The 13,699-nt window shown below is 41.6% G+C and overlaps 1 protein-coding gene across 1 annotated transcript in view; it reads left to right on the top strand.

Annotated features, from left to right (window-relative positions):
• Myh15 (myosin heavy chain 15) overlaps nucleotides 1-13,699 on the top strand; it is a 112,479-nt gene that overhangs the window by 67,468 nt on the left and 31,312 nt on the right. The window contains exons 29-31 of the mRNA XM_045148051.1: nucleotides 2,156-2,274; nucleotides 6,045-6,241; nucleotides 12,044-12,393. Coding sequence (XP_045003986.1) covers nucleotides 2,156-2,274; nucleotides 6,045-6,241; nucleotides 12,044-12,393 — 666 coding nt within the window. The remainder of the gene's footprint in view (nucleotides 1-2,155; nucleotides 2,275-6,044; nucleotides 6,242-12,043; nucleotides 12,394-13,699) is intronic.

Here is a 13,699-nt window from a genome sequence, read left to right as displayed (position 1 = left end):
CTAAAACATCTAGCAAGAACTCCGTGGGGGAGGGGCAGAGGTAGGAGGGTCACTGTGAGTTTGAGGCCGGCCTGGGACTAACAGAGTGAGTTTCAGGTCAGCCTGGCCATGCCATTTTTTATACTCAGTAAAAGGCATAATCAATCTAATGGCCCTATACGGCCTACATAATTATGCTTCCATTGTCCCTGTGCCCTGTTCTACCAGCTGCCTCTCTCATTATGCCTTAGCAAGACTAACTTCTCGGATGTGCTTCAGACACACCATGCGCACTCATACCCAAGGACTGGCCTAGATGTCACCTCTGTCCAGAACACACTACTTATTCTGGAGAGACGTGGAGATGAGGGTTCACCAAGTGGCAATCTGAGGCAAGCTGAGGTGCTCCATTAGAGAAGGTTGCATTTGAACCATCTTCTACGTGATTTCTTCACTGTGCCGCTCTGCTTCTCTTTCCATGGTGTTTGCTACCTTGACACACAAGTCCTGCTTGACATATATACTCGGTATTTGTCTCCATCTGTCGGATTCTGAGTTCCATGAGGGCAAGAGTCTCTGCTTGCTTTACTGACATCTGTCGATCATTTAGAAAACTGATTCACACTTATGGGAGCTCCATAAACATTTGAATAAAATTAAATATAGGAAAGCATCCTACAGTTATTACTATCAGTCACTACTGATTAAATTTTTAAACATTTTATATTATAGTGATCTACTTGTATTTTTAAATTTATCAATCTTTTTTATATCTTGCAAAGTCATTTATGATATCAACTCACAATCCATCAAACAGATGTGCTGTAGTTTCTTTAGCCATGTCTGATAATAGCTTGTTTCCCTACTGTGATTACCACGTGAATAGGTGGTAATTTCTAATTAGAATTATTTTTAGCAATATGTTTTCAGAGGTAGAATCCCAAGGTCAACAAAAATACATTCTTGCTACCCAAAAGATACAATTTTAAATAGTGAAGATCATTTAGGATTTATGGCATCATTTTGTAAGTATACATATTTTCTCTCCATCCTAAAACCAGAGTGATTAAAATTTTATAGTCCAAGAGCTCTCTGAAACTAACTAAAGGGTTTTGTTGAGTTTTTATAGATTGTAGCAAACAATAAGAGAACAGGGGTCCTGGGATAAATTCTTTCAGCTGGCAGTGCCCACTGTTGAGTATCTCCACTGGTGATTTCTGTCTCCCCCATTGAACTGCATGTAGTGTGGCTTTTTCCAACTTTCTGTCAGCTGGTCTACATGGAAGAGGTTTCCAGCTTAGCTTCAGCAGGGTTATTCAATGACCTTGCAGCCCAAGTATGTAGAGTCTTCAGCAATAGGGTCTTATCATCTATTTCTGGTGGGAAACCAAGGGCCTTAACAATGGCCTGTAAAGTGTTGGGATAATGATTGGTTTTTAATATCACTTTCAATGACCATGAAATTTCTGTCTAATAGTTGATGAAGTTAGTTAAAGCAGAAAGATAGAGTGTGGTAGAATTTCCCCTCCCATGGCCATATTTCCTATAAGGATTATTTCTAATATTTATTTAGCAATTTAGTTTTCAAAATATATTCACATTCATTTAATAACCATAGTTTATTGTATAGTCTTCAGTTTACAAATGAGATGAAATTGTAATTATCTAAGAAGTACACATTGGTAGAACCAAGTATTATCAGCAAGGGAGTATGATGACATAGGAGAAAGAATGTGATCTTTAGGGTAAGAACTTCATTCTGATTTGCCTTGACTAATTATTAGCTGTGTAGATCTCTTGTAGTCTTGGGCACACTCTTATAAGTTTCTTTGTTTCCTCCTCTGGAAAACGATAGCACAAGCCTCCCAGTACTAAGCTATGAGAGTTAAACTAGATAATACACCTTGGTGGCTAAAGCAATGGAGGTTTGAGTAACAGTGTCACCTGGAACTGACTCGTAGTGCTGAAGGTCAGTTCTTCTTTAGGGGATTCCTTCTGAGTCCTGCAAATGTTTCTTGCAATGGTTTTGTAGCTAATAACAGCTCTCAGGTCTTTCCTAAATATCACAAGTAAATATGGGCAGAAGTCCTGGCTGACCTTAAAATCACTGAATGGGAGAGGCAATCACTGAGAAGGATCATATTTATTTATTTTGTGAATTTTTTTTTTTCTGTAGGTGAGCTTTTAAATAGACTGGAAGAAAAGGAAGCTCTGATAAGCCAACTTTCCAGAGAAAAGAAGAACTTCACTCTTCAAATTGAGGAACTGAGGATGCAGCTGGAAGAGGAGACCAGGGTAATGCCTGTGTTCTTTCTTACTCATGATTAACTGTGTTTACAAACAAACAACAGCAAGACACAGAAGAGTGCTTTGTCAGCGAACCTCCATAGCTTCTAAAAACAGATAAGGGCAAGTTCCCCAGAGGTAATGGAGAGAAATCCCCGTGGAACCTTGTGTGAGCCCGAAAGGACTCAGTACCTAGAAGATCTTCCTAGCTGACCCAAGTCACTTCTGCAGGTTGTCAGACTTAGGGCAAGGGAGGCATGCGTTTCCACTGTGCATTGTGAACCTAACAGCAGGTCAGAAAGACTATGTATTTGAACCTTGACTATTTACTGGCAAGTGGAATTAATCAAAAGACAAGAATAAAATACACAGGGCTGAGTTTGCTTATTATTTCTAATTTGTCAATGAATTATAAACACTAGTCATTTTTGGAGTAAAGATATAGATGAATGACAGAACACACACTTAGCATATGAGACACCCTAGGTTCAATAAAAAAAATTAGTCATTTTTTCCTATCTCATGTTGCTGATAGCTGACTCAATTAAAATTGGCTATTTAAAGTTGAATGCATAGTGATCAACAGGTGAAGAATTCTTGATTCTTAGTATTTGAGAATCATTCTAAGTTCATGTTCAAGGAATTTTGCTAAAAGGCTCCCAAATATCATGTATGCACATACACACACACACACACACGTGAGCTCATTGTAAAGGCATATACTCTGAGGGTGGAGGCTGAAAAAATAACTTCACCTCTCTGCAGGGAAGTATACCTTTGCTTTAAAATCCCATGACATTTTAGTCCTGTTGCTCTCCTTATTTTCTATATTCACCATATTTGTGTGTATGCATGGGATACAGTATAGTAATTCAGCACGTGTATACAATATAGAATAATCAAGTCAAGGTAATTAGTATTTCTACCTACTCAAATTTATCATTATCATTTGCATGTTTGGAACCTTTATCTTTTCTCATTTTTTAAATTTATAATTATCTTTTGTTGACTATAGATGCCCTGTTGTGCCATGAGACATTTGAGCCAGTTCTCTTCTCTGTGCTTTGGTAACTGCTTTGCACATCTCTCCACCTTGACTCTTGTTTTTTTCTATCTGTTCTTCACTTGTATTCTCCTCTCATTTTCTATGAGATCAACTTTGTTTTTTTTTTTTTTTTTTTTGTTTGTTTTTTTCGAGGTAGGGTCTCACTCTAGTCCAGGCTGACCTGGAATTAACTCTGTCATCTCAGGGTGGCCTTGAACTCATGGCGATCCTCCTACCTCTGCCTCCCGAGTGCTGGTATTAAAGGCGTGCACCACCACTCCTGGCTGAGATCAACTTTTTTAACTTTCACAGGTGTGTGAGGGCATAATGTCCTCCAGCTTCATTGTTGCTACAAATGGCAGAATCTTTCATTATATTTTATGGCAAAATGATCTTTTATTTTAAATTTATGACCTAATTTTTATACATTTACTTAGCAACAATTTATTGTACTTATTTAGATTTTCAGTCTGTTGGTTTGTATTGCATTTATTTATTTGTGTTAGATTTTACTCAATCTTGGCATAATTTTTGTGATATACTGCTGCATTCAGTTTATTAGTATTTTGAGAGAATTTCCACATCAGTTCTCATCAAGGATATGTCTATAGCTTCTTTCTTCCTTTCTCCCTGATATTTCATTTTTTTTATGTGATTAATTTGGGCCTCATAAAATTAAGCTGGCAGTTTCCTTCTTGTCAGTTTTTTTTTGTATACTTGAATTAGATTGATATTAATTTTTCTTTAAATGTTTTGTAGAATTAATCAATAAAGAAATTAACTCCTAGGCTTCTCTTTGTTGACATATAATTTTTTTACACATTGAATCTCATAGCTCATAATTGGTCTCTTCAAATTTTGTGTGTCATTATTGCTTCAATTTTTATAGTGTATATATATATATATATATTTATCAATTTTCTAGGTCGCAATCTTGTTAGAATATGGTTCTATGTAATAGACTTTATGAATTTTTATTTGAGTTTTCTCTATTTTTCTTGGTTAGCCTGGGTAATGATTTCTCAATTTTATTTCAAAAATCATCTCTCTCTTTTTTTGTTCATTTTTATTTATTTATTTGAGAGCAACAGACAGAGAGAGAAAGAGGCAGAGAGAGAGAGAGAGATTGAGAGAGGGAAAGAGAGAATGGGTATGCCAGGGCTTCTAGCCATTGCAAATGAACTCCAGATACGTGTGACCCCCGTGCATCTGGCTAATGTGGGCCCTGGGGAACTGAGTCTCGAACCGGGGTCCTTAGGCTTCACAGGCAAGCACTTAACCTCTAAGCCATCTCTCCAGCCCCCATCTCTTTTTTAATTGATCATTTTAGCCTCTGTGCTCTTATGTTATTCTTATTATTTCCTTCTGCTAGTTTTATGCTTGGTGTATTTATGTATTTAATAAATTCCTCATTTTGGTATGTATGGCTATGCATCTTGTGTTGTAATGTGATGTTCATGTGTGTATATGCATATGTATTTGTAAATGCACATACCCTGGCTGCCCATTTGCAAAGGCAACATGAAAACATTGGGTATCCTGTATTGCTCATCTACATTTTCCCCTGAGACAACCTCTTACTTATTCTTGAACCTACTGTGTCCCAATGATTCTCTGGTCACTGCTCCTCACAGGACTGGACTTCATAGACTGAGCCATCTCTCCAGCTCACTTTTCTCTATATCATGTACATGTTTGCATTACCAGTGAGTTTTGGTTCTCCCTATTATATGAGGTTATCTCCTGAGAGTTATGCTGTTTGCATAGCTACATTATCATTTAATAGAAATGTTCATTAAACTCAGCTTTTCTGTCCAATAACTAGAAAAGGTACTGCTATGATATTATAGTTACCTTATTTAAATATAAACAATTTTATTTTTTAGATAAGTAAAATGAAAATTATAAATTTTATTGCCTAAAATGATAGTGAATATTATTTTCACTACATTTGTATTTTCTAGTTCTAGAATGCCAGGCCTATTACTAAAATCCACATGGTCATGCTGGCATTTCTCTAAATAGAAATTTCTTGTAATAGCAAGTTAGATACTCCTTTTTTTAAAAAAAAAAATCTTGTCCCAAATTATTTCATTGGTATTAACTGGATGGGTGTATGTTCAATACTGATTTTATCAGGTTCTCTTTCATTTTACGTGACAAGATGGGGAAGGGTAGTGTCTCGGTTGATAAAGTGCTTGCTGTGTACCAGTGTGAGTCCCAGAGTCTGCATCCCCAGTACCCACGTGAGTGCAGGCCTGGTAGCTCTCCTGTGATCCCAGCACATGGGAAGTGGAGACAGTGGGCCCCTGGGCAAGCTGGCTAGCCAGTATAGCCAAATCAATGAGCTCTGGGTTCAGGTGAGAGACCCTGCCTCAGTAAATGAAGAATGATCGAGGAAGACACCCAAAACTTGGCACAGTGGTACATGACTTTTTAATCCCAGCACTAGGAAGGCTGAGGTCGGAGGACCACTGTGAGTCCAAGTTCATCTTGGAAATACAGAGTGAGTTCCAGGTCAACCCTGGGGTAGAGCAAGATCCTACCTCGAAAACATCAACAAAAAAGACACCTGATGCCAACCTGTGGATTCCATATGCACATGCATTCCAGACATGTAAACATGCATACAACATGCATGACCCCATATGCACACAAACTCAAAGAAAAGAGAAAAAAAAGGAGTATACAACTTCCAGGAACTTAAATATTAATAAAGGTCCCTTTTCTACAGTCTCAGAGTGTCCTGGCCCATGCCCTGCGCTCAGCCAAGCATGACTACAGACTTCTTCACGAACAGTATGAAGAAGAGCAGGAGGTCAAGGCTCAGCTGCACCGGGCCCTGGCCAAAGGCAACAAGGAAACAGTCCAGTGGAGAATGAAGTATGAGCGTGACATGATCCAGAAAACTGAAGACCTGGAGGATTCCAAGTGAGTAAGGCAAAGGTCTCGTCAACCTGGAGTGGGTTACATGAAGGAGATGGACAATAATGACTTATCCTCACGAGGGGCACTGAATGAGGCCTTGCTGAGTGCCTGAATAAGAGCAAAAATAAAGCTTAAACAGACACTCCTGACAAGGATATACTCTGAGGGGCTGAATCATTATAATACAAGGTAAGAGAGACTATAAAGAAATCTTGGGGAGAGAAAGAAGGCTCTTTTTAGAGAGAGAAGCACAGTGATCAAAGAAGTAATTTTGAGCTGTGGCTTGAAAAGTGGGCTTTTCCTTAAAATCTTACATTGTATTTTCATCACATTCATTGAATCTCTGGCCTAGGATTTACTTACTACAAATATTTTGCAATGATGGACAAGGCTAACAAACATCTGTCATCATGGTTTATGAGGCAAAGGTTGCTTTGAAAAGAAATTACCCTTGGGTGACCCCCCCATACTCAAAATATCAGGTTTGTAACTGATGCCACTCAAAGGTTTTAAAGTTCTTCTCAAGAAGTTTAGGACTTCAGGGAACAGTATCTATGTCTCAGTTCAAAAATATAGTCATGGGCTACAGAAATGGCTCAGTGGTCAAGGTGCATGCCCATAATTTGATTCCCCAGTACCCACCTAAAACCAGTTGCACAAAGTGGTGAAAGTATCTAGAATTTGTTTGCAGTGGCTAGAGACCCTAGAGCTCCCATTTTCTCTCTCTATCTGCCGGGTGTGGTGGCGCACAACTTTAATGCCAGCACTCTGGGAGGCTTATTGTGAGTTCAAGGTCAGCCTGAGACTTATGACAAATTCTAGGATAGTCTGGGCTAGGGTAAGACACTACCTAGGGGAAAAAAATAGTCATAACCATGAGCTGATAAATTGTGTGATGTGTATCTTTGAGACCAGAACACTCAACTCCTACCAAACCAGATACCCAGAGATACAGAGGCTCCCAAGGCCTCATCACTTAAGTAGACCTAAAATGAACTCAACATGGCTCAGGGAAATTCATGGAAGAGGGGGTGGAAAATTGTTAGAGCTACATGTTGGGACATGATGCACAGAGACATTGCCTCCTCCCCATAAGTGATGGCTAACACCAAAATGCATGACCCACATTCCCCAATGAGGAGGGTCCCTTCAGAGGGAGGAGGCTAATGATGGTACCAACATGGCTGTATACACACTGTGTACATAACTAATAACAAAAGAACAGATCAATGTCTTTCTTTTTAGCTTCAACCAAAAATACTTTTATATTTTATTTATGAGAGAGAGAGAGAGAGAGAGAGAGAGAGAGAGAGAGAATAGGCACACCATGACCTCTAGCCATAGCAAAAGAATTCCAGATGCATGTGCCACCTTGTGCATCTGGCTTATGTGGGTCCTAGGGAATCAAACCTGGGTCCTTGGGCTTTGCAAGCAAGCACTTTAACTGCTAAGTCATTTCTGCAGTTCATAAATACTTTTTTTAAAAGTTGTTCACGTAAAGCTTTGAGTGGTATTGCTGTGTACATGCAGAATAGATGCTCTGTTTTTTTTTTCCTGGGAGGGGAACCAAGTGATCCATCTCTGTACCGCACAAACCTAAAGACAGGTTTAGAATAGCAGGTTCTGAAAAGACCTGCAGTGGGTGTTTTATAAAACTCAGAACCCACCCCCCAAAAGTGTGGCTATGAGCTAAAATGCTTCCTTATATCAAAATCTGTCATTCACTTCCAGACATGACCTTTTCTCTCCTAATTATTGAAGATTTGGAGTGAAAGGACCTACCTGTCATTCTGCTTGATGATTTACTTAAGGGTTGGGTAGAAAAGAAGGAGAGAATGTGGATTGCATTCTGATCACATTACTTGGGTAGTAGGTGGCAGTTAAGAAAAGAAAAACGACAACCATGGTAATTCTCTGTTGTGGACAGTTTCTCATTGCTGGGATGAGCATCCAAACCAGTTTATGGGAGGAAGGGGTTTATTTCAAGCTTACAGACCCAGGGGGAAATTACATCAGTGATGGGCGAAACTGCTTCTATCTATCCCTCGGACATAGAGAGAAAAACTGCAGCCCTCAAAACACCAGCACCAGCACCAGCTTGCAGAGCACAAAGCAGCAGGTAGCAGGGACCCAGGCAGAGCTCAAACCTCCCTTCATATCTTCCGGCTAGACGTCAGATCTGCCCCAAACACACCTTAGCATGCCTTCTGCCTGGACCCCAGGATCTGGCCCCCAGTGACACTTCCTCCAGCCAGGCAGGTGGAGACCCAAGTTAAAAGCTTTAGTAAAGGGCTGGAGAGATGGCTTAGCGGTTAAATGCTTGCCTGTGAAGCCTAAGGACCCCGGTTCGAGGCTCGGTTCCCCAGGTCCCTCGTTAGCCAGATGCACAAGGGGGCACACGCGTCTGGAGTTCGTTTGCAGAGGCTGGAAGCCCTGGCGTGCCCATTCTCTCTCTCTCCCTCTATCTGTCCTTCTCTCTGTGTCTGTCACTCTCAAATAAATAAATAAAAATTAAAAAAAAACCTTAAAAAAAAAAGCTTTAGTAAAACACCTGAGTCTATGGAGGACATACATTCAAACTACCACATACCTGAAAACAAGTTTTGTTTCAGTATTATTTGAAAATTATGTAAGTAAAGCTTTATTATGCAATGCCTTTTCTCAAAATCACCACAGGGAGATAGACTTAAAAGAAATAGTGGGCTGGAGAGATGGCTTAGCGGTTAAGCGCTTGCCTGTGAAGCCTAAGGACCCCAGTTCAAGGCTCAATTCCCCAGGACCCACGTTAGCCAGATGCACAAGGGGGCGCACGCGTCTGGAGTTCGTTTGCAGTGGCTGGAAGCCCTGGCGCGCCCATTCTCTCTCTCTCTTTCTCTCTCTCTCTGTCACTCTCAAATAAATAAATAAAAAAGAACCAAAAAAAATTTAAAAAAAAAAAGAAATAGAGACTCCTATTTTTTTTTCTATCTTAAAATCTGCCTTTAAATTCCATGTTTATCTGAAATAATATTACTCGTTCTGAGTTCCCAGATCTCTGAACATAAGATTTTTTTTTTCCAAACTTTGTTTTTCTTGACTTAAAAGCACTCATACTTGGACATAATGTAATTTGATCACAAGCTCTCCCAATACCTTTGCTTGCTCTTCATCCTTCTCCTCCCTTCAACTGAACTTCTAATTAGCTCTTCTCTTTTGGTGACGCTTTTGCCTGCCTCCATCAACAATGTCGAAATGTCGATTCGCTCACTATTGTGGAGTCTTGTGGCCATGAGGACACCTGCTGTGTGGTCATGAAGCGGCATATGTGAAGCTTGAACCCAGCGTCCCACAGCCTGCCTTCCTGTGCTCTGCTCTTACATTCTTTCTGCCTCCTTCAATATCCCCCAAGCCCTGGAGGGAAATATAAAAATGTCTAATTTACCACTGAACATTTAGTTGCCACTTATTGTCAGCATTTTGATGAGTTTTGGTTCTCCCTGTCGCCATTAGTAGCTTCTTTTCACCAAAGGTGAGATCAGCATTAATCTATGGGGATACACATAAGAATCAGAGAACAGGGCTGGAGAGATGGCTTAGCGGTTAAGCGCTTGCCTGTGAAGCCAAAGGACCCCGGTTCGAGGTTCGGTTCCCCAGGACCCACGTTAGCCAGATGCACAAGGGGGCGCACGCGTCTGGAGTTCGTTTGCAGGGCTGAAGCCCTGGCGTGCCCATTCTCTCTCTCTCTCTCTCTCTCTATCTGCCTCTTTCTCACTCTGTCTGTCACTCTCAAATAAATAAAAGTAACCAAAAAAAAGAGAACAATTTAAGTGAAACAACATAGCTTTTTAGTCCACCAACCACAGTGACGTTTCCTCATGTGTCCATGACCTTTCCAGTCAAAGATTTTGGATTAGGCACTCAGTACCAGGGATGAGCTCCCTCTTATGAAACGAGTCTCAAATCCAGTCTGAGAGCAGTTAGTTACACCCATAACAGTCACTGTTACATCCATAATGCTACTATTGTACGGGTGGGTATCTCTTGCCAGTCTGGTCAGTTGGGAGCACACAGGTGGATCCTTAGTTGGGTAGCGCTCTGCAGAGCCGTGAGAGCTAGTCAGGCAGAAAGCTTCTAGCTTTGTTCCAGCTTGATTTACCAGGTTCTGGTGACAGATACTTGTGGTGTCCTTGGCACCCAGTTTCTGGTGGACAATCAAGAGCCTTGGCAATAGCCTGTATTGCCTTGGCAATCCACAGAGTCCCTAGGACACATTATTCACTGGAAGATGTACCATCCCAGCAGTGCAGCTTCATTGTAACAACCTGCAGCTTCTGTGAGCAGCATTACCCGGGTACATAGGAAACTTCTGCCCAAACTACAGCTCTTCTTTGTTGTTATTAATTATCTTTTAATAAGTTAACCATGCAGTAGATTTTCTCTATGGCTTTTTCATAATGTCTTCAGTTTTGATTAGCTCTTCCCTACCTCCTCATCTCCATTTCTCTCGCCTGACCTGTGCTCTGCTTACATATCCACTGTCCCCTCCCCATAAGTCTTCCCACACCTCTCACATGGCCATGAAGAATTTGGTTTCTTAATATCACACATGTCTACATATTCTAAGCAGCTGGGTGTGTATTTATGGCTGACAAGTTAAAAAGAAGTAAAACAGTAGTAGTGGTTATTAAATTTAGGACAAACTTATCAATAAAATGAAAATGATCAATGTGTTTAGTTTGTCTTGGAATTTCCCAGGTTTAGTGTTAAGTCTAAGGTCTTAGTGAAGCCCTGTAGTCCTGGGTGATCTACCATGGGTAGTCGTCCAGGGAAAAATGGTGTTCTAGTACCAGTCAGCCTTTGTGAAGTAGTTAAAATACTTGTGACTGGTTTACAAGACTCCTGCTGTTTTAGCTGGGTTAAGGACCAGAATCTCCTCTAAAGAAGAAAGTAAAATCATTGCAAAGTCTGCGAACAAGGGGCTGTTATGGCTCAGAGCCATCCTAGGTGTGAAGTACAGATTGGCCTGTGAAGCATTACACTAAAACGCGGCCTTCCTATCACATTGCTTTTTGGGGCTAATTGTGAGGTGCTTGTTAATGACTTAAGTTCTTTCTCAGTAAGTTCAGAGCATAAAGTTTAGGTGCTTACAATTCTTTCCACCTAGGAAAGGTCTTTCCACTTAAGGGAGTAGTATGAATGGCACAACCATAAACTCAGCAGAGCATTTAAGCAAAAAGATACATTTCATCCATTAAGATTCATAAGAGTACCATACTGTGGTGCTGGGGCAAGAAGTATTTTAAAGACAGCATTCCATCATAGAGGATGCTGGAGGAATACAGACATTAAAACACATCAGTGAGGCCTGTGAAGAGGTATGGTGCGCCTAGGGGAAATGTTAATCTATGACAAGAAGACAGAAAATGGAAAGGATTGTGTCAGGATAAGAGTCCCCATGATAAAAGGGAGCGGAAGCTAACAGCAAAGCCAAGATGGCTCCTGGAAGGGACACTTTAGAGGCTGCGCATGCTCAAGGACTCTGGAGTAACTTTCTGTTGTTGGGATTTTCCTCCTCATTCTTAAGGAATTCTTAATTAATTAATTAATTCTTAAGGAATTGTCAGTAAGGTCTGTATTGCTTATTAAAGTCTGAGATAAGCAAATGTTTGTTTGTAGAAATTCAAAGAGGTCCTGAGCTCTTAAGCGCAGGTTGGCAAAGGGCGGGGAGTGACTTCCACATAGATACTGGAGCCAGCAGGGCGCTGCCTGTGCATTCCCGCAGAGGGCGAGCGCAGTGTCCTTGTCCTTCGGCTGTCCTCCTGCCAGGAAGAAGCTGGCCATCAGGCTGCAAGAGGCTGCCAGCAGCACGGGGGCGGCCCACGCGCGGAGCGCCGCGCTGGAGAGGGCCCGGCAGCGGCTGCGGCGCGAGCTCGGGGACGTGAACTCAGCCCTGGGGACGGCGCGCGCGGCGGCGGCGGCGCGGGAACAGGAGCGGCAGCGCGTGGATGACGCCAGGGCAGGCTGGCAGCGGAGGTGCCAGGAGAGCCAGGCCTTGCTGGACGCCTCCCAGGGGGAGGCCCGGGCTCTGGGCGCCCAGGTCCTCGCCCTCAAGCGCGCCTGTGAGGAGAGCAGCGAGGGCCAGGAGTCACTGCGGAGCCAGAACGCCGGCCTCCAAGGTACACCCACCTGGGAGCATTTTCATGTTCCCAGGCCTGGTTTCACTTGCCAGGCTGCAATACTCCATCCTGAAAACATCTTCATATGTATGTTTTTTGTATTAAAATCAGTTCATGGGCTGGAGAGATGGCTTAGCGGTTAAGCGCTTGCCTGTGAAGCCTAAGGACCCCAATTGGAGGCTCGATTCCCCAGGACCCACGTTAGCCAGATGCACAAGGGGGCGCACGCATCTGGAGTTCGTTTGCAGTGATTGGAGGCCCTGGCTACCCATTCTCTCTCTCTCTCTCTCTCTCTCTCTCTCTCTCTCTCTCTCTCTCTCTCTGCCTCTTTTTCTCTCTCAAAAAAAATTAATTCACAAAAGAAGACAAATTTCACTCCTTTGACTTTGCTCTACTATAAAGGAAGACACTGATGAATTTCTTGATACCCATGACCTTATTGAGGTTTTACATGCATATGTTTAGGAATATACCTTTTCCCCATAATTAGGTATTTTATATCTTTTTGTTTTCCTATTTATTGGTATGTTTTGAAATTTATCAAACATTTACATAACCCATGGTATGTACCACGCAGTGTTTTTTAGTCAACTGTTCATTGTGCAATCTGAATTGACTCTTAGTAAGAGTTCCCTCATCTTCAAAACATGAAGTGAAGTAACTTGTCGGAATTTACACTTGACAAGTCACGGATCTGAGGTGTGATCCCAGTCACCTGGTGTCCTGTGGGCACACCCTTCACTGAGTATGATGCCTTCCCTTGTACCACGTGGCTCTTAGTGTCCCTAACCATGGAGATAGATCTCCGCGTTCTTGTAAAAAGCACACCATGTTTCATAATAAGGATGACCAGCACTAACTTAAGTATGCCTTATTCATTTTAATCTAATTTACTCACCATTCTAAGTAATCCTATATTACACATTCAGAAAATATACTTAACCATATACAAAAAATATTTTAGTAGGGTAGATCCCTAGAAATGGAATTTCTGAGTTAAAGGAATGAATTTAAGCTTTTTGAGATGTTTCCACACAGCATTCAAAGAGGCTGTTCCATTATGCCCATGCCAGCGCTGATGTTCATGAAATCCACAAAGAGCCCTGCAACCAAGTTAATTGCTGTTCAAGGCACTCGTGTAAATTGACCCATGTTTTCCACGAGCAGGTCAGGGACTGGGCACATGACAAGCACTAGAATAGTAGCGACAGAACTTTCGAAGCCATCTGGAGGGGTTGTGGGGGGCTCTGGGGCTCACCCAAGAAATTGTTACTCCGTAGGTCTGGGATGGAGCTTGTGACATTGC

The sequence above is a fragment of the Jaculus jaculus genome, chromosome 4, assembly GCF_020740685.1.
Source record: "Jaculus jaculus isolate mJacJac1 chromosome 4, mJacJac1.mat.Y.cur, whole genome shotgun sequence".
NCBI lineage: Eukaryota > Metazoa > Chordata > Mammalia > Rodentia > Dipodidae > Jaculus > Jaculus jaculus.
The sequence above is the reverse complement of the archived record's forward strand: the minus strand, read 5'-3'. Positions and strand labels throughout refer to the sequence as shown.